The sequence below is a fragment of the Saimiri boliviensis genome, chromosome 3 (genome assembly GCF_048565385.1).
Source record: "Saimiri boliviensis isolate mSaiBol1 chromosome 3, mSaiBol1.pri, whole genome shotgun sequence".
Taxonomy (NCBI): domain Eukaryota; kingdom Metazoa; phylum Chordata; class Mammalia; order Primates; family Cebidae; genus Saimiri; species Saimiri boliviensis.
In genome coordinates this window covers 71020762-71041237 of record NC_133451.1, presented here as the reverse complement: position 1 = coordinate 71041237, position 20476 = coordinate 71020762, and the positions used below count along the sequence as shown (strand labels likewise).

The 20476-nt window shown below is 35.3% G+C and overlaps 1 protein-coding gene across 6 annotated transcripts in view; it reads left to right on the top strand.

Moving 5' to 3' along the window:
• The window catches only part of CNOT6L (CCR4-NOT transcription complex subunit 6 like), a 112423-nt gene that overhangs the window by 54021 nt on the left and 37926 nt on the right, over positions 1–20476 (top strand). For 5 of the 6 annotated variants that reach the window (XM_039468394.2, XM_074396326.1, XM_039468393.2 and 2 more), the window contains 3 exons: positions 1035–1221; positions 2842–2927; positions 19244–19333. In XM_039468394.2, coding sequence (XP_039324328.1) covers positions 1035–1221; positions 2842–2927; positions 19244–19333 — 363 coding nt within the window. The remainder of the gene's footprint in view (positions 1–1034; positions 1222–2841; positions 2928–19243; positions 19334–20476) is intronic. The other variant, XM_074396328.1, reaches the window with a different exon arrangement.

Here is a 20476-nt window from a genome sequence, read left to right as displayed (position 1 = left end):
ACTGACTTGATTAATACTCAAAATTGTCATGAGTAAAACAAGTTAAGGCTGAAACTGTCACAGACCAGAGGAGACTAAGTAGACATAACTGAATGAAAAAGGTAGCCTGTGTTGAATCTGAAGCAGAAAGGTATAAAAACTGGTGAAATCCAAATAAGGTCTAGAATTTAGTTAATAGTAATGCACCAGTGTTGGTTTCCTAGTTTTGACAAATGTAGCATGGTAATGTAAGATTCTAATATTAGAGAAACTGAAGGAGGGGTATATAGGAACTCTGTGTGTTATTTTGGTAACTTTTCTGTAAATCTAAAATTATTACAAAATTAAAAGTTTATTAAAAATAGAATATAAGTATTATTTTTCTTTTTTGAATCGGTATAATACAGATTATATATAAAATGCCATTGTTTCCCCAGTAGGCATTCATTTGGAAGAGTTAAACCCCACATTGTAATGTCAATGGCAAGAATTACTTGCACATTTACCTAAAAGGTAACTGGGTGGATGGGCAATTGGTAGTCAAAAGAATGAATATGAGCCGATCTTACTAGGTTAATCTAGGGTTTCTTAACCTTGGCACTACTGACACTTTGAGTCAGATAGTAGTTCAGGGCTGCTGTGTGCATTGTAGGATGTTTCGTAGCATTCCTGGCCTCTACTCACTAGACAGCAGAAGTACCCCTTTAGTTGTGGCAACCAAAAATGTCTCCAGGTGTTCCAAAATCGTTTGGGAAAACAAAATTGCCTCTGGTTGAGAACTACTCAGTTAAACTCCAAGGGTTTCCACCTTTTGCCACTTCTCATTTAATACTTGGAAGGTTCATGAGAAAGTGTGGTTGTCAGGTGAAAGTGGCAAAATTAAAGGAGGGCCAGGTATGTTTGGAAGAAATCAAATGGCATTAAATAGAAAATTAAAATGTCAGATATAACAATATTTGTGTGTATTTGCAGCCTCTCTTTAATCACTTTTTAGTCCTTGTAGTTTAGGTGTCATCTTGGGCCTGGGTTTTATGCTTCAGTATTTTACCTTTTAGGTAGAGTGCGGAGCCTAAGTACATCACTTTGGTCGTTGACACACTTGACAGCGCTGCACCTAAATGACAATTACCTTAGTCGCATTCCACCTGATATTGCCAAGCTTCATAATCTGGTTTACCTGGATCTGTCATCCAATAAACTCAGAAGTTTACCAGCAGAACTAGGAAACATGGTGTCTCTCAGGTGAGGAAGTAATACAGACATGACTCGCTATATAAATTTCTAAATTTAAGAAAATTAAGGTATATTAGTCATCTTACAGTAGGATTTCTGTGTATTGTAATGATCGAATTATATAGACTCTCTGAGTATAGTGCTTGAGTTGGCCTCCGTTTGAACATTTCTTTTCCTTTCTTTAAATTTGGAGGTTCCTGAATTAGAATGTGCTTTTATTACTAGTTTCCTTGACAGACTTGAGGTGGGGTAGGGCTAAAATAGTAAGTCTCATTATTCAATCTGATAAGACTAATCAGAAATAATTGAACAGTGATGATTTGCTGATAAGTACAACTTCTAAGAACTTGTCTTTATTACATAAGTCAAAGTATATTTATGTTTCATAATACAACTCCTTAAGGAAACCTTAAAGCCCAATGAAATGGTTTGATTTCTAATTTTTAGGGATTCTTTAAAAATTCCCTAAAGAAATTCTAAACAAATTTTGCAAGAATCTTAAGATCTTATCTGAATGTTTCCAATGAAAACAAGAGTTGTTTTCTATCTTATCTGTTAAGTAATAATTTTTAAAATGGCTATCACATGTTTGAAATTAAACATATTGTTTTAAAATCTTGTTCTTCACTATCCTTTACTTGCTTTTTTTACTTTTGGTCATCCATTAATGAGGGTGCTATTTTTTTCTATAGTCTGCTCAAAATTTCACAGTCATAAAGTTAGATCTTATTTATGCTATCCTATTCTTGTCTGTACTATCTATGCTTTATTTTAATATTTATGTTTCAGGTCAGTGATTGTCCATCATAGTATTTTTTTATCTTTTCCATTTTCTTTTGTCTTACTTTAATATACTCCACTTGTTTTTCCTTATTAATCTCTTTATTTTTATTTTTTGGTTTGTTTTCTTAGTATTTTGATAAAATTAGAAGAGTACTCAGTTACTTAAAAAAAAGATACAGGTGATTGGCTACTAATTACAGTTTGTTCCTGAAATTTGTCTAAAAATTTGTACTTTATTGATAAGACTAGGTTCAAGGATATCTGTTGTTGAAATACTAAGGATATGGTCACATTTGCATTTGATAGGCATTTTGAGTTAAAAAATGAGAACATGTGGACTTGGGGAGAGGAGCATCACACACTTGGGGCAGTTGGGGCGGGGGCTAGGGGAGGTATAGTGGGGTGGGTGGTGGGGGAAGGTTGGGGAGGGATAACATGGGGAGAAATGCTGGATATAATATGCACCTAAGCAGCAACCCTGCATGACCTGCACATGTACCCCAGAACCTAAAATAAAATAAATACAATATTAAATGATAAAAATGACAAATATATAAAAAAAGAAAAAGATTAGATTTAGCCTGAGAATGATACGCAGTTCCTACACTTCCAACTTTAATGCGAGCTAGAGAATGAATAAATCATAGAAATAGAAACATTGTTAACAATTGTGGCAATTACACATTTTGTAGTACTTTAATATTGTACAATGTTTTTGGATGATCACATAGAAATGTGCCTTGAATATAAACAATCACTCATGTTATGTTGGAAGGAGCCTTAAGAATGGCAAATACAGATGTTAATAAAGCTTAGTATATTAAACTAAATTTTTGTTTTAAACAGGGAATTGCTTTTAAATAACAATCTGTTACGGGTTTTGCCTTATGAACTTGGTCGGCTCTTCCAGCTACAAACTCTAGGTTTGAAAGGTAAGTGATTTTTAAACAGTTTTGAGATGTCTGAGTCTTTTAAAGACCATTTTGTTCTTTAAAAAGGTCAGATTTTAGTATGATTTTGTGCATGTGACTATGTGTACTTACTCTTGAAAGAGAAGTAGTTCTTTGTTTATCAAATTGAACTTGAAGATTTTCAGTATGTGCCATCATTTTAACAAACTTGTATGGGGAAAATTTTTTGGCTGTTTTTGTATCTTACCTTTAATTTTCTATAAAACTGAAATTTCTTAGAAGAGATTTTAAATTAACACTTTAAAAAAAGTGTGGGGGAATTACTAGGCTGGGTGCACTGGCTCACACCTGTGATCCTGGAAATTTGGGAGGTCGAGGTGGGTGGATCATTGAGGTCAGGAGTTGGAGAACAGCCTGACCAACATGGAGAAACCCTGTCTCTACTAAAAATACAAAATTAGCCAGGCGTGGTGGTGCATGCCTGTAATCCCAGCTACTCTGGAGGCTGAGGCAAGAGAATCACTTGAACCCAGGAAGCGGAGGTTGTGGTGAGCGGAGATCATGCCATTGCACTCCAGCCTGGGCAACAATAGGGAAATTCTGTCTCAAATTTTTAAAAAAGGTGGATTACTTTACATAATAATAATTCAAACCTCAGCCACAATGTCTTACCTTTAGCTTTTGACATAGCAGATAAAATAGCTTTGATGTGATTGTAGGAGATAAAATATTACAATAGTAAAATTAGCTATACCTCATAAGTTTTATTATTCTAAGTTGCATGTGTTAATCCAAAATGCATGCTTCTCTGCCTTTCTCAATCTGGGTTGAAAGGCATACTCAAATCGTAGAAACATTGAAATTTGTATAATTTTCTCTCATGGCACAGCATATAAGAGTTTATGAATTAATAGGACCAAATACAAATATATTGTATTAAATATTTTCTTCTGTGTTCATGAGGAATAAACCAATCAAAGCCTTGTATACATTTTCATAGATTTTATTTTCCTTCTTTTAAAAAACTATTTTAGTCTCCATGAAAATGTTCTGCCTGCATTTGCTTCTCATATAGTGGAGCATTAAGAATGAAATTTGAATAAGAATAGAAAGAATGCTGATATTATTGGTTAAAATAACAGAAATGATACTAGGTTTCTTATTCTGTTTCATAAATTACATAGTTATATGAATGGTCTGAATCTTGTGTTTATAGTTTCTCTGTAGGACTTTATTGATTTTTTTAAATCACATGTGAGGTAGAGAAGGAGAATACTTATATCTAAAATATTTTCCTGAGGATTGAGGATTAACCCAAGGCATTTGAAGTTGTACTGTTGAGACATTTCACCTCATTTTCTTAATGCTCAATCTTATTCTTATGTAGTTGAAGTAGCCATTCAGCTAGAATTGGAGTAGGGGCAAATCTGTTCCTCAGTAGCACCTATTTTCTTCTTCCTTATATTGATAGAAACCATGTCAATGACAAAGGAATAACTTACTATTGAACCCAGTGGACTTATCCTTTGTATTAGTCAACATTCCTGAAAAAGCAGCTATTAGTATTTCTTACTGTTTCATAACTCTATTTCATATTTTCTCATATACAAGCATGTTTCCAGAAAATTTGTACTAAATAGCAACTGAGTGAGTAATTTTGAATATTATCTCCTTAGTCCTTCATTCTTTTTTTTTTCTTTCTTTCTTTTTTTTTTTTTTAGTTAAAATGGTAGTTTTCCAAACTATTGTCTTTGGCTTGCCTCCAATGCTAGTGGCCTTTTGTCTAACTGATTCACATTCATTAAAATCTATCAAGTCAGACAGCGGCTCTGCTTTACCAACTGTAATTTAGCTTTGTTCATGCCTTTCGATAAATTCTTTTTTATTAAACTTCAGTTTGTTATATGGTGGGTACCTATATGTAGTCCTTCTCTAAATTTCTTTGAGAATCTCTTTAGTTTTTTGTCAGTCCCACTTTCCAAGGTGATCCAGAAAACCGGATCTCTTCCTTTTAAAAAAAGTTTAAATGGTAATAGTAGGAATGGCTTTTAAAGCAATTGAAGGGCTACAGTGTTACTCAAGAATATTAGTTTTATATTCTTGGGAAGGTAAAATTTGAAAGAATTTCAAAATCAGTCTTATTAGCCATATTACGGTACTTCGTGTCCAAAAAAAGAGAAAATGGAATGGAACATTTTAAATAGCACTATAATATAATTAAAAGAAACAATGAGAATGAGCTGCTTTTGAGACATTTTATTTTAAAACCAAAAGATTTTTTTTTCTCTATTTCCTTTTCTTCCTTTGAAATTCAGATACTGAAATTTTTTTTTAGTAATGATTTGGGTCATGCTGGTCCAACAAGCTAATTTTTAGAAATTTTATTTTGAGATTTTTGGAGCGAGGTTATTTGAGGAATTAGGATAAGAAGGCCGATTTTAAAACTATAGGCACAGATATGGCATGACCAATCTAGTAAGTTGGAAGTGTTCTGTGAAATCATTTAGAAAAATAAAAATATATTAATTTTATGAAGAAAAGGCATAATTAAAAGCAATTCTTATACAGTTATTTTTAAATAATTTAGAATTAATGTCCTAAGGTATAAGGCAATGCTTTATCCGACATATGGGCTAACAAGTTGTCCTTGAGCAATAAAAATTGATGTCCCAGATCATAAAAATATGTAGGACCTCACTAATTTTGAAAATTTCTGGCTTTCTTCCAAGGATTACTTAGTCCATTTATGGACCATGTCAGTGGAAGACTTTCTTTTACTGAGTAAATTTGTTTTATTCTTATAATATAAAAGAGTAATAACATACATTTTAAAGAAAATAATTAAATGAATAGCTGTACTCCCATTGGTCAATATTTTAAATACCGTTTTAAAAAAAAATGCACTGGGAAAATGTAATTGTCATTTATAAAGGAGACAAAATAGTTTTTTTTGTATTATATGTGAGCTAGAAATCAGAAAAAGAATGACCTAGTAGAGAAAATACTAATAATTCATACCAGATGATATACAAAGCACTCTAAAATTGGACTTGATCAATCTTATAATAATAGTGCAAATTGAAATTATATTCAGTTACCATTTTTCACCTGTCAGATTGAAAGAGTTTGAAAAATTTAATAAAATAACTATGTTGGTGAGATTATGGGGAAATAGGCACAATCACACCTTGTCTGTATAAATTCCCTATACCTTTTACGTTTCCTGCGTTTTCTTGCACGATTACATCATTCCCCCAGATGTTACTACTATCCTGAATTTAGATATTGGGGTTACATATGCATCTGTTAAAGGTGTTTTAACCTTTTTATGAATGGAACCTCACTGAATGTAATTTTCTGTGATGTGGTTTTTATTCAGTGTTGTTTTTATGATTCAGCCATATTGATGCATACATCTAATGACAATTCTGTTTTACTGCTGTGTTGTATTCTGATATGTGAAGATGCTATAATTTATTCATTCTGCTGTAGATATTTAGGTTGCTTCCATTTTTGTTTTTGGCTACTATAAGCAGTACAGCCATGACGATTCTCATACATTTCTCCTGATATACTTCATAGGAATGGAATTGGGTTGTAGAGGTCTGTTCATCTTTAGCTTTTTTAGGCAATACCATACTGTTTTACAAAGTAGTTGTACTAAAAGATACTACTTAAAATAATACGGTTTTCATTTTCAGTCTTCTAACACTTAATATTGTCAGATTTTTAAGTTTTGCCAGTTATTTAGTATGAAATAGTTTCTCACTGTACTCTTAATTTGATTTTCCTAATTGCTGATAAGATCGTGGATCTTTTCATGTGTCTGTCTGCCATTATATTTCTTCTTTGAAATTACTGTTGATGTTTTTTGCCTATTTTCTTTTGGATTGTTTCTTGTTGAATTACAGGAGTTCTTTTTTCTACTTCGTGTTTTAAGTGTCTTCTCCCACTCTATGGGTTTTCCTTTTTTATTTCTGGTATCCTTTTAATGAGTAGATTTGTTATATATATCTTGCTCTGTCATCCAGGCTGGAATACAGTGGTACAATCTCAGCCACTGCAACCTCTACCTCCTAGGTTCAAGCGATTCTCCTGCCTCAGCCTCCTGAGTAGCTGGGATTTACAGGTGTGCACCACTATGCCTGGCTAATTTTTGTATTTTTAGTAGAGATGGGGTTTCACCACGCTGGCCAGGCTGGTCTTGAACTCCTGATCTCAGGTGATCCTCCCCTCTCAGCCTCCCAAAGTGCTAGGATTACAGGTGTGAGCCACCATGCCCAGCCAGATTTGATATTTTTAATGAGTTTTAAAATCTTTTCTCTTGCCGGGCGCGGTGGCTCAAGCCTGTAATCCCAGCACTTTGGGAGGCCGAGGCGGGTGGATCATGAGGTCGAGAGATCGAGACCATCCGGGTCAACATGGTGAAACCCCGTCTCTACTAAAAATACAAAAAATTAGCTGGGCATGGTGGCACGTGCCTGTCATCCCAGCTACTCAGGAGGCTGAGGCAGGAGAATTGCCTGAACCCAGGAGGCGGAGGTTGCGGTGAGCCGAGATCGCGCCATTGCACTCCAGCCTGGGCAACAAGGGCGAAACTCCGTCTCAAAAAAAAAAAAAAAAAAAAAAAAAAAAAAAAATCTTTTCTCTTGTAATTAGTACATTTTGTGTCTTGTTAACAGCAGAAATCTTGCCTTTCCCAGATTAGAAATATATTCTCTTGTATCATCTTTTAAAAGTTTTGAGGTTTTGCTTTTCACAGCGAATTCTTTAATTCATTTGTCATTGACTTTTTTGTTTGTCTGTTTAAGATGAAGTCTTGTTCTGTCACTCAGGCTGGAGTGCAATAGGGCAATCTTGGCTCACTGCAACCTCTGCCTCCTGGGTTCAAGTAATTCTCCTGCCTCAGCCTCCTGAGTAGCTGGGATTACAGGCACCTGCCACCACGCCCAGCTTTGTATTTTTTTTGTAATTTTTTTGTAATTTTTGTATTTTTTTTTTTTATGAGATTTATGAGAGGGAGTTTCGCTCTTGTTACCCAGGCTGGAGTGCAATGGCGCGATCTCGGCTCACCGCAACCTCTGCCTCCTGGGTTCAGGCAATTCTCCTGCCTCAGCCTCCTGAGTAGCTGGGATTACAGGCACACGCCACCATGCCCAGCTAATTTTTTGTATTTTTGGTAGAGACGGGGTTTCACCATGTTGACCAGGATGGTCTCGATCTCTTGACCTCGTGATCCACCCGCCTCAGCCTCCCAAAGTGCTGGGATTACAGGCTTGAGCCACCGCGCCCGGCCAATTTTTGTATTTTTAGTAGAGATGGGGTTTCACCAACTTGGTCAGGCTGGTCTTGAACTGCTGACCTCAGGTTATCCTACCACCTTGGCCTCCCAAAATGCTGGGATTACAGGCGTGAACCACTGTGCCCAGCCTTGTAATTGATTTTTAGTCTAATTTGGAGTCTGATTTAGAAAGGGATTTAATTTTGTTTTTCCCCTATGAGTAACCAGTTGTCTAAACATGATTAGTGAATAGTTTTTTCTTTTCTCATTGATCAGTAAAGTCACTTCTCTTATATATTAACTATGTCTAGGTCTAGTTTGGGAATCTCAGTTCCTTTTTAGTAGTCAATTCATCTAACCTTGTACCAGTTGGTATACTGTCTTAATTATTATGGCTTTATATTAAAACTTTATATCTGGTCTTGGAAGTCCCCTCACATTTTTCTTTAGCAGTGTCTTGACAATTTGCACATAGTGGCTCTTCCTCATACGTAAGAAATAGCTTGTTAAGTTTCACGAAAAACCCTGTTTGAACTCTGGAATTGCATTAACTGTCTGGATCAGTTTAAGAAGGATTGACATTCTAATTATATTGAATCATCCTATTCATGAATTTGGGCTCTTCCTCCATTTAATGTCTTCTAATAAAATTTTATAGCCTTCTACACCAATGAATACATCTGTTAGACTTATTTCTAGGTACCTTATACTTTTTTTTTTTTTTTTTTAATTGTAAACCATAACTGTTGTTTTTCCTTTTTCTTTCTTTCTGAGAGGGAATTTTGCTCTGCTGCCAAGGCTGAAGTGCAGTGGAGCAATCTTGGCTCACTGAAACCACTGCCTCCTGGGTTTAAACGATTCTCCTGCCTCAACTTCCTGAGTAGCTGGGATTACAGGCTTCCGCCACTGTATCCCGATAATTTTTGTGTTTTTAGTAGAGGCAGCGTTTTACCATGTTGGCCAGGCTGGTCTCGAACTCCTGACGTCAAGTGATCCATCCTCCTTGGCCTCCCAAAGTGCTGGGATTACAGGTGTGAGCCACTGTGCCTGGCCAACTGTTTTATTTTTTGAGGTTTGGTTTTTTGTTTGTTTGTTTGTTTGTTTTCCCTTGTCTATTTGCTGTTAGATATAGAAATACAATTCATTTGGTTTTTTGTGGTTTTTTTGTTGTTTGTTTTAAAATTAATCTTATAGTAAGCCTTCTTGGCTAAACTCGTATTCTCCTGAAACCTTGTCCGCAAATTTTTTGGAGTTTCACATGCAGTAAGCATTTCATGTGCTAAAAATTATAGCTTTTTTTTTCTTTTCCAATTCTTACATATTTAATTTCTTATTATTTTTATGTACTGACCCTAGGATATTTCATATAATGTTGAGTAGAAGCATTAATACTGGGCATACTTCTGTTGTTTCCAGTTTTAAAGGGAATGCTTCTAATAGTTTTTATTAAGAATAATACTATTTTTGTTTAAAAGTTTTTTAAATTTTAGAAGTTTCCTTCCATTCCTGCTTTGTTAGTCCATTTTCAGATATTTTATTGAGTACTTTTCTCCTATAGAGATGATTATATTATTTTTCTCATCAAAAGTTGAGGTAAATATATGATAAATTATATACATATATGTTTATACACACACACACACACACACACACACACACACACTTTTTTCCCCCCCCAATTTAAAACACATATGCATTGCTGAGATAAACTCAACTTGGTCATGTTGTTATATGCTTTTATATAATACTGGATTTAATTTGATAGATACCTGTCAAGAACTGTAAAGGCTTTGAGATTTTACCCTACTTAAAAGCTCATAAGTTAGGCAGTTACTGTTTCTTGGATGGTGGTAGAAGACATGAGATTCCTGGGTCAGAGAAAAAGAACATTATTATTCAGGCTACAAAATGGGCCCAGATGCATGCTGTATACACAGTCAGTTTGTATTGCAATTGGGTAATCCAGGTCCAGGATCCAGGATCCAGCACTTTTTAAGGAAGCAGCAAATATTGTAGCAAAATAACAAAAAGATACTAGTCTTGCTTCCCCAGGGTAAAGTCACATGATAGTAATGATGGGTTGCCTTGACCTATTTAGTTGCCTATATAAGTAATTACAGAAACTATGCAGTATCAAGAGACAGATAACCCTTGGAATCTGTCATACCAACCAAGAATGCAGCAGGAAGCACAAGGCCCATGGTAAACTGATTCTCCTAAGAATTTTTTCAAGGATTTTTCTGTGTATGTTCATGAATAAAATAGACCTATGTTTTTCATGTGTGTGTATGTAAGGTTTATAATGACCATAGAAGGAGTGGGGAAAATTCTGTATTTTTCAGTTCTTTGAAAGAGTGTGTGTAAAATTGAATTAATGTATTCCTTGAAATCTAGGTAAAACAGTCCTGCAAAACTGTCATTGCCTGGTGTTTTCTGTTTTCCTTGATGAAAATATTAACTACTATTTCAATATATTTGTAGTATGAGAACTTTTGAGAAATTATTTTTTAAGGGAAAGCAAGTTTATTAGGAAAGTAAAGGAATAAAAGAATAGCTACTCCATAGGCAGAGCAGCCCTTAGGGCTGCTGGTTGTTCATTTTTATGGCTATTTCTTGCTTATATATTAAACAAGGGGTGGGTTTTTCATGCCTCCCCTTTTTAGACCATATAACTTCCTGATATTGCCATGGCATTTGTAAATTGTCCTGGAGCTGGTAGGAGTGTAGTAGTGAGGACAATCAGAGGTCACTCTTACTGCCATCCTGGTTTTGGTGGGTTTCAGCTAGCTTCTTTACTGCAACCTGTTTTACCAGCAAGGTCTTTATGACCTGTATCTTGTGCTGACCCCTTGTCTCATCCTGTGACTTAGAATGCCTAACCATCTGGAAATGCAGCCCAGTAGGTCTCAGTCTTATTTTACCCAGCCCCTACTCAAGATGGAGTTGCTCTGGTTCAAAGGCCTCTGGCATTTTCTGCTTGCTTTTATAAGAGAAGCCTTAATCCCAAGAGTTTCAGAGGGATGAAAGTTTATTTCTGTAACTTCATGCTGAACAGGGGCAATGATATTCCTTTCTAACTATTAGGGTCTCTTGTATTTGGGGTAGAGAGGAGCTCAGTCAGAAAGCATCAGTATATTGAGGGCCATTCATAACTCCAAGTTCTGACAAAAGGTGATACCTAAAGTTGGCCGATTGGTGCACAGATGATTTTCCTTTGGGTCAAGGGTCTCTTCAATATTATCCCTTCCATGGTTTGCTAGAAAGATGTTACTGGAAAGGGATCCCAATTCCAGTTCCTGGATCTCATACAAGAAAGAATTTGGGACGAATCATACCGTAAAGAGAAAGCAAGTTTATTAGGAAAGTAAAGGAATAAAAAATAAATAAAATGGCTACTCCATAGGCAGAGCAGTGGAGAAATTTCTAATTGTTAATGAGTCAGTTTTGTTGGATCATATCTGTGATAGTTTCCCTTTTTTCTTTTTAAATTGGACATATGATTTATTAATATTTAGATTTACACACTTGTTTTATCTAATTTTGTTAACTTTCTCTGGAATGTGACATCCAATACAGGCAGTATATTAGTAAAGTGATTCATATATAGTTACTATATAATTATCTGTATATTCATAGTCCAATTTTTTAGCTGGTATTAGACTGTGATACTTAAAATGTGGAGATTATTATACCTCCTTCACCCTGGAGCTTCTTCTGGGTCTAACATGACAGCAGAACTTGACTATGCTAAAGGCATCAATATATGTTGGTGGCAACTATGCATTGTTTGGTTCTGGAAGTTGAGATAAATGTGTACCTATACTGGATTATAGATTTACATAGTTTCAAATGTAAGCATTTAAGGCTACTGCTTTGCCTGTTTGGGTACTTTTTGTTGCATACACTATTTTGATATGGAGTATTTCATTACTGTTTTGTTCTAAGTATTTTTAATATACGTTATCATATCTTCCTTGACTTGTCAGTTATTTAAAATATTACTTAAAATTTCTGTGCATGTGATTTTACATTTAGTTATTTTTATTGTTAGCTTTAACCTTAATTACATTGTAGACTAATGAGGTAACCTGTATGAACCAGTTCTGTGACATTTGTTGATTCTTGCCCTGTGGCGTAGTGTATGATTGGTTTTTGTAAATGTTTAACCTGTATCTGAAAAGAATATTTTTCTCTACTTATTGGACACAGGATTATATATTTTTCCGTTAGTTCAATTTGTAAGTTATATTGCTCAGATTTTCTGTCTCTAGAAATTTTTGCCTGTTGGCTTTTTCAGTAATTATTTTTGTTAAAATTTCCATTAAAATGGAATTTTTCATTTTCTCTTATAGTTCAGTCAGCTTTTGCTTTACATATCTTGGATTTATTTTATTAGATAGTACCCACTTAATATTGTCATATCTTCTGATGATAATGTCTTCTGGTAGTATCTTCTGGTGAATTGAACCCAATACTAGGTACTGAGCTTCTTCCTTAATAGGATTTTGTCTTATAGTCTACATTTCTAATTTAGCTGTGCCAGTGTTCTTTTGGTTAATGTTTGTCTAATATATCTTCTCTCATCCATTTACTTTCAACTTTTTGTGTACATACACTTAGGTATAACTCTTATAATAGTATATAGCTGGACTTTGTTTTTAATCCATTCTACTCTTTATTTTGTTTTTAATGTGGGTTCGGACCAGTTCCCTTACCTATAATAATTGATATTTTTGTTATTGCTGTTCTAACTTTTGATTCCATTCTGTGTGTGATTTTTTTTCTGCTTTCTTGCCTTTCTAAAAGTAGTTTTTTGCCTTGTTTTTCATTCTGTTTACTTTCTCTTAGTTTGAAATTGTTATATTCTGTTTTTGGACTCCTTGTTATTCTTGAAATGGTGCCTTAAATATATTTTTTAAAAGATTAATTTTAAAGTAACTTTAAAAATTGACCTGCTATTTATATGTAGTGAAATTCTTACCTCTTGGTGTATAATTCAGTGAATGTTGACAGACATGTAGTTGTATAACCAGCACCACAATCAAGAAATAGAACAGCTTCATCACTCTCCAAAATTCATTTGTGCCTACTGAAGTCAAAACCTTCTCTCAGCCCTTGGCAACTACTTTTCCAGAATGTCATATATTGGAACATACAGTATATCGCCTTTTGAGTCTGGATTCTTTGGTTTGGCATAATGCATTTGAGGTTCATTCATGTTGTGTGTATAAAACCTATGGTACATCATATAATGGAATACTACTTAACAATAGAAATAAAGGAAATTTTTTTTGAAATTTTATAGTTTTAGATTTTGTCTTGAGACTCTGTTTTGAGTTAATTTTTGTGTATGACACAAGGTTTATTCTTTTGCTTATGCGTATCTAGTCATTCTAGCACTATGTGTTAAAAAGATTATAGTTTCTGCTTGGCATTTTCTTTGCAACTTTGTCAAAATTCAGTTGCCCAATTATGTGTGGATCTACTGCTGAACACACTATTCTGTCCCATTGTTGTATGCCAATACCAAACTGTTTGATCGTTTTAGCTTTATGATCAGCTATGATGCAGGGATTATGAGTTTCCCAACTTTGTTCATAGTTTTCAAACTTGCATTGACATTTCTAGATGCTTTGCATTTTCATATACATTTTAGAATGAACCTATGATTTGTGCAGAATAACTTGCTGGAATTTGTTGTGAGATATATTGAATATACAGATCAGTTTGGGGATAATCAATACCTTAATCTTGAAACTTAATATTGAGTCTTAATATCTAGCATTTCTCTTCATTTACACAGATCTTCTTTGCTTTATTTTCTTAAAAAGTGTTGTAGTTTTTAGCAATATAGATCTTGTAAATATTTTGCTAAATTTATATCTACTTGATTTTTTTATGCTGTTGCAAATGTTACTGCTTTTTAAATTTTTAATTATTTGTTGTATAGAATTCAGTACAATTGATTTTTAATTGTATTGGCCTTGTCTCTTGTGATGTTTGTAAATTCGCTTTTTCTTGGGGCATTTTATAAACTCTTGATCTGTGAACATAGTTTGTTTCATTTCTTCCTTTCCAATATATATGTTTTTAATTTTCTTTTTCTTGCTTTATCACATTAGTTAGGATCTCTGGTACTGTATTGAATAGAAGGGACAATGGTGCACATCTTTGCCTTGCTTTTGATTTTAGGGGGAAAGCACTATCTTTCACCATTAATATTAACTGTAGGTTTTTCAGTAGCTATCCTTTCAGGTTAAATTTTTTTTCCTTCTTACATTTGCTGAGAGTTTTTATCATCAAGGCAAGTTAAATATGGTCAAATACTCTGGAAGATGTTGCTAATACTTCTATTTTCAGGAAGAGTTTTCAGAAGCCTTTAGAACTCAAAACACTTCTATTACTGCTTTCTTAAATGATTGGTAGAATTTTCCAGTAAAACCACATGATCTTGAAATTTTCTTTATGGAAACATTTTTGACTTCTACTTTGATTTCTTTTGTAGATATAGGACATTGAGATTATCCTCCCACCTTTTCTTTTTTTTCCCTATAGCTATGTCAGCTCTCTCCTACAATCATTTGGTTAATTCTCAGAGTTCTCAAATAGTTGATTCTGACAATTTTTACCTGTTTTTCGTTTTATTTGTGCTTGGTTGGTTGGATTTTTTGGTCATTGTTGCTTATATAGAGCAGCAAATTTTTAGAGGTCTTTACTCTGCCATTTTTGCTGACATTTTCTTTCCTTCCTCCCTTCCTCCCTCCCTCCCTCCCTTCCTTCCTTCCTTTCTTCCTCCCTCCCTCCCTCCCTTCCTGTGTCGCTCAGGCTGGACTGCAGTGGCGCGATTTCGGCTCACTGCAACTTAACGCCTCCTGGGTTCAAACGATTCTCCTGCCTCAGCATCCTGAGTAGCTAGGATTACAGGCATGCACCACCACACCCAGCTAATTTTTGTGTTTTTAGTAGAGACAGGGTTTCACCATGTTTGTTAGGCTGGTCTCAAACTCTTGATCTCATGATCCACTCGCCTTGGCCTCCCAAAGTGCTGGGATTAGCCACCGTGCCTGGCTTTTTGCTGACATTTTCTATCCATTTCCAGTGAGCTTTGGTAGCTTCTATCTTTCAGTGAATTTGTCCATTTTTTCTAAGTTGTTGAACTTATAGGCATATGGTTTTCTTAGTATTTCCTTTTCCTTTTACTATCTCTGTGTCTGTCCCTTCATTGTTGATATTTATAATTTGTGTCTTTTCATTACGGTCAAAGAGAATTATATCAGTTTTATTGACTCTTTTTCAAAGTGCCACCTTTTGAATTCAGTACTTTTTTTTCTTTCTTTTTTTGAGGCGAATTCTTGCTGTGTCACCCAGTCTGGAATGCAGTGGTGCAATCTCAGCTCACTGCAACTTCTGTCTCCGGGTTCAAGGGATTCTCTTGCCCCAGCCTCCCGAGTAGCTAGGACTACAGGCATGCAGCACCACGCCTGGCTGATTTCTGTATTTTTAGTAGAGACGAGGTTAGACTGGTTGCGAACTCCTGACTCAGGTAATCCACCCGCCTCGGCCTCCCAGAGTGCTTGGATTATAAGCGTGAGCAACTGTGCCCAGCCAGTAATTTTGTCTTTTTAAAAAATTTTATTGATTTCTGCTAATAGTTTCTTCTGCTTGCTTTGGGTTTCATTTGTTCTTATCATTGAATTTAGATCTTTTTGTTTCTAATATCAGCATTTGAAGCTATAAATTTCCTCCTAAAAACTGATTTTTCCATGTCCTACAAATTTTGATAATCTCATATTTTCGTTTTAACCCAAAACATTTATACTTTAATTTTTTGAGACAGGGTCTCAGTCTGTCACGCAGGCTAGACTGCAATGGTCTTGTCACAGCTCACTGTAGCGTCTAACTCCTGCACCCAAGCAAGCAATCCCCTGTTGAGCCTGTTAGTGAGTAGCTGAGACTGCAGGTGCATACCACCATGCCCAGTTAAAAAATTTTTTTTCTTTTTTTCTTTCTTTCTTTTTTTTTTTTTTTGTAGAGACGGGGTCTTACTATGTTGCCTAGGCTGAACTCTTGGCCTCATGAAGTCCTCCCACACTGGGATTACAGCTGTAAAACACCATGCCCAGACCAATTAAAACGTCTGAAAATCTCCTTGTGACATCCTTTTTAGCTTATGGAATATTTAGAAGTGTAATGTTTAATTTCAGAATATTTGGAAATTTTTCTGGGTATTTGTCTGTTGGTATCTAGTTTTATTTTGTCAGGCCATGACTGTTTATTTGTATGATTTTATTTTTTTTAATTTGTTACAGTTTGTTTTCTGGCTCAGAATACGGTGTCACTTGGTGCATATTCATATGCACTTGAAAAGAATGCATATTTTTCTGTTTGTGAGTGGAGTATTATGTAAATAATAGGTCAAGTTTGTTGACAGTGTTCTGTTCTTCGTCCTTACTAATTTTTTTGTGTACTTTTTTCTGTCAGTAACATCGGAGTGTTTCAAGTCTCAATTACAATTCTTGTATCTCTTTGGAGATGCTATATTATTGTATTCCCTGTTCTTGCTGTTGATACTTGTCACTCTCCTGTTCATTCTTTTGATATGATCGTCCTTTTGACCCATCTTGTTTTAAAGTCTTCTATCATTTGGTATTTTCTAGTTTGCACTACAATCTATTTTTAAATGAAATCCTTTCATAAACTTCTTTGTATATATTCTGCATGTTGTATCAGTTCATTCATTTAAAAAATTGGCTTTTGAAAATTCGCAGCCTTTACTCTTCAGAGATTTTCTTTTCTCACGTCTCTCCCTAATCTCTCTTTCTGGCTAGGAGTTGGATATATTTACTGTTTGCCGTAGCTGTTGATGTAGTCATAAGGTGTGGAGGGAGAGGAAGTGTCCTATAGTCCTATAATTAGGTCTGTCTTAGTGAGTCAGAGTTGAGTATTTCCCTACATGATGTCAAAGGCTAGAGAGGGCATTTATCTTACTCTAGGTCTGTTAAACTTTGGGAAAACTTAGATTCTGGTAAAATAGTTTCCTTTGAAGATAGTACTTATTAAAGAGAACGTCACTTTCTCCTGCCCCCTTTTGGAAGAATGAGGGGGTTTTTCTCCAGTTTTTATAGTGAGAACCTGGTAGGACCCCTGGAAGTAAAATTTAAGAAAGTATGGGAACCCCTTAAGAGTAGGCCCTCTTGGAGTTTTTAACTCTCAAGTGAATCTATATGGAGCCTCCAGCAATCTGTCAATTGTCAATTAGAGTTTAAAGTGTTCTACTGATACTAGGTCTAGCTGTGGACTTCTGCTGCCCATAAATTGTGATTCTCTGTATCTGCTTGTTTGTATTTGGGACAGCAGTTTGTCCTATGACCTCAATCGTGAGGACAGGAATGACAGCTTTTAAAATCTTCAAAACTTAAGTCTTGTTCTCTCTTTCTAGAATTCCAATTTCTTAACTTAACCTAACTTCCGTCTTTTGCTGTCTTATGTTTTCCATCTTTGTGACTCTCAGTGAGGCATTTTGGATAATTTTCTTGGAATCTGTTTTTCTCGATGTCTGATTTTCTTTTCAGCTGTATCTGCTGCCTAACTCATTCATCAAGAGTTTTTTCCCCAGTACTTGGTGTTATAATTAATTCAGTAAAATATCCAAATATTTAAAATCCAGCTTCACTTACTTTGACAAAGATATACACCTTAATAGCCAGCACCTAAATCAAGATATGAAATAGTTCCGTCACCCCAGGAAGTTTCCTCTTCCCACTTTCCAGTCAATTAGGAACTACCAACCAGACTTCCAAAGTATTCATACCATTTTCTAGTATTGAATTGAAGTAGAAGAGTTCAAGGTATTCCACATTCTTTGTAACACTTGGTTGGTCATTAAAAATTTTTTTTTAGGCCAGGCACAGTGGCTCATGCCTGTAATCCCAACACTTTGGGAAGCTGAGGTGGGTGGATCACTTGAGGCCAGGAGTTCCAGAGCAGCCTAGCCAACATGGAGAAACCCTGTCTCTACTAAAAATACAAAAATTAGTGGGTGTGGTGGCCAGTGCTTTTAGTCTCAGCTGCTTGGGAGGCTGAGGCACGAGAATCTCTTCAATCCGGAAGGTGGAGGTCGTAGTAAGACCAGATTGTGCCAGTGTACTCCAGCCTGGGCAGCAGAGTGAGACTGTCTGAAAAAAATTTGTAGATGTGCTGGTAGGTATGTATTGCATTGAAGGTTTGGTTGATTTGTTACTTAACAGTTAGAACCTTCATTTTTGGAAGTTCCATGGTTTTTATTTTTTCGAATTTGAGTGTTAGACTATTGTTGCATGCTTGTCTTAATGAATACCTCTTTTATTTTTTAAGGGACTCTATAATAGTCTGTTACCAATAGTGTGTTCTTTGATATATGATAAATCTGTACTCTTAATACTCACACATTCCTAATTATTGATATAACAAAGTTATTTTCTTCTCACATTTTACTAACATATCTTGGTAACACATTTTCTTTTTACTTGAAATATATTTGTTTTCCCTAGATGTAACATAAATATTGTAAGAAGACCCCTTAGAATATTTATATTCGAAGACCTACATTTGCTTTTCAGACCATATTCTAACTCAAAGACAAATAGCCCTATAGGAGAAAGAATAAGTGATATCTTTAAGATACCACTTTTGGAAGTTCCATCTATAAGATATCACTCATTCTTTCTCCTATAGGTCTGAAAAGATAAATGTGGATCTTCAAAGATTAATGTAGAATCTATGGGGTTACTTCAGGGTGCCAGGTTGTGATATTACTTCAGAATTGGCTGGCATTAATATATGTGCTTTTTTATGTATATGTGTACATATGTTTTGGATAAGCCCAAATTTTAGAGTTTGAGGATTTTGAAGTTTTTCTTTATGACTATCTTAAAGAGAGTATTTACATTTTTAAAATGTATATAATAGATTAAATAAAGTAAAATTAAATTTAGGAAATTAGTATTTTATCTTGTAGTATACATTTCTGTCTTGCAGTTATAAGTTTTATAGGTTTTATTTTTGTCTTCTGCTTTAGGCAATCCTTTATCACAGGATATTCTCAACTTATACCAGGACCCAGATGGAACCCGAAAGCTACTGAACTTCATGCTTGACAATCTTGCAGGTAACTGTTAGTGACAAAGCTGTAAAATAAATTCTACAGGTATTATTAACCAGCTAACATATCATATGTTGCTCAAGAGCATCTGTTTTTTATAATTGCTTATGGGGGCTGGGTGCGGTGGCTCACGCCTGTAATCCTAGCACTTTGGGAGGCCAAGGTGGGCAGATCACAAGATCAAGAGATCGAGACCATCCTGGCCAACATGGTGAAATTCTGTCTCTACCAAAAATACAAAAATTAGCTGGGCGTGGTGGCATGTGCCTGTTATCCCAGCTACTTGGGAGGCTGAGGCAGGAGAATCACTTGAACTTGGGAGGTATAGGTTGCAGTCAGCCGAGACTACATTCCAGCCTGGCAACAAAGTGAGACTCTGTCTCAATAAAAATATTCAGAGTTGATCAATGGAAATTAACACATTTGTTACAGAGGTCTTCTTAGTAAATAATTATGAATATGTGGCAATTTAAGTTGTATATGTATGTCGCATATGTATGCAGTTTCTAACTTACTTTAAAACGAAATATCTCGGCTGGGCGCGGTGGCTCATGCCTGTAATCCCAGCACCTTGGGAGGCCGAGACGGGTGGATCACGAGGTCAAGAGATCGACACCATCCTGGTCAACATGGTGAAACCCCGTCTCTACTAAAAATACAAAAATTAGCTGGGCATGGTGGCTCACGCCTGTAGTCCCAGCTTCTCCGGAGGCTGAGGCAGGAGAATTGCCTGAACCCAGGAGGCGGAGGTTGCAGTGAGCCGAGATCGCACCATTGCACTCCAGCCTGGGTAACAAGAGCGAAACTCCGTCTCAAAAAAAAAAAACCAAAATGAAATATCTCTTTTGTCTGTATAGATGTAACTAGTCGATCTAGCCATATATGTGTGCTGTGTGTGTGTATAATTTCGTGTGTGTGTGTGTGTGTGTGTGTGTGTGTGTAATTTTTAAGGAGTTCTTAGTATGTTTTAGATACAAGCTTTGTGTTGGTAATATGTTGCAAATACTTGCTCACGTGCTATTATTAACTTTTTCATTCTCTTAATTTGTCTTTTGACAAACAGAAAATTTTTAATGTACTCCTGTCCAATTTGTTGACCTTTTCTGTTATGGTACTGCTTTTATCCTCTTTAAGAATTTTTTCATACCA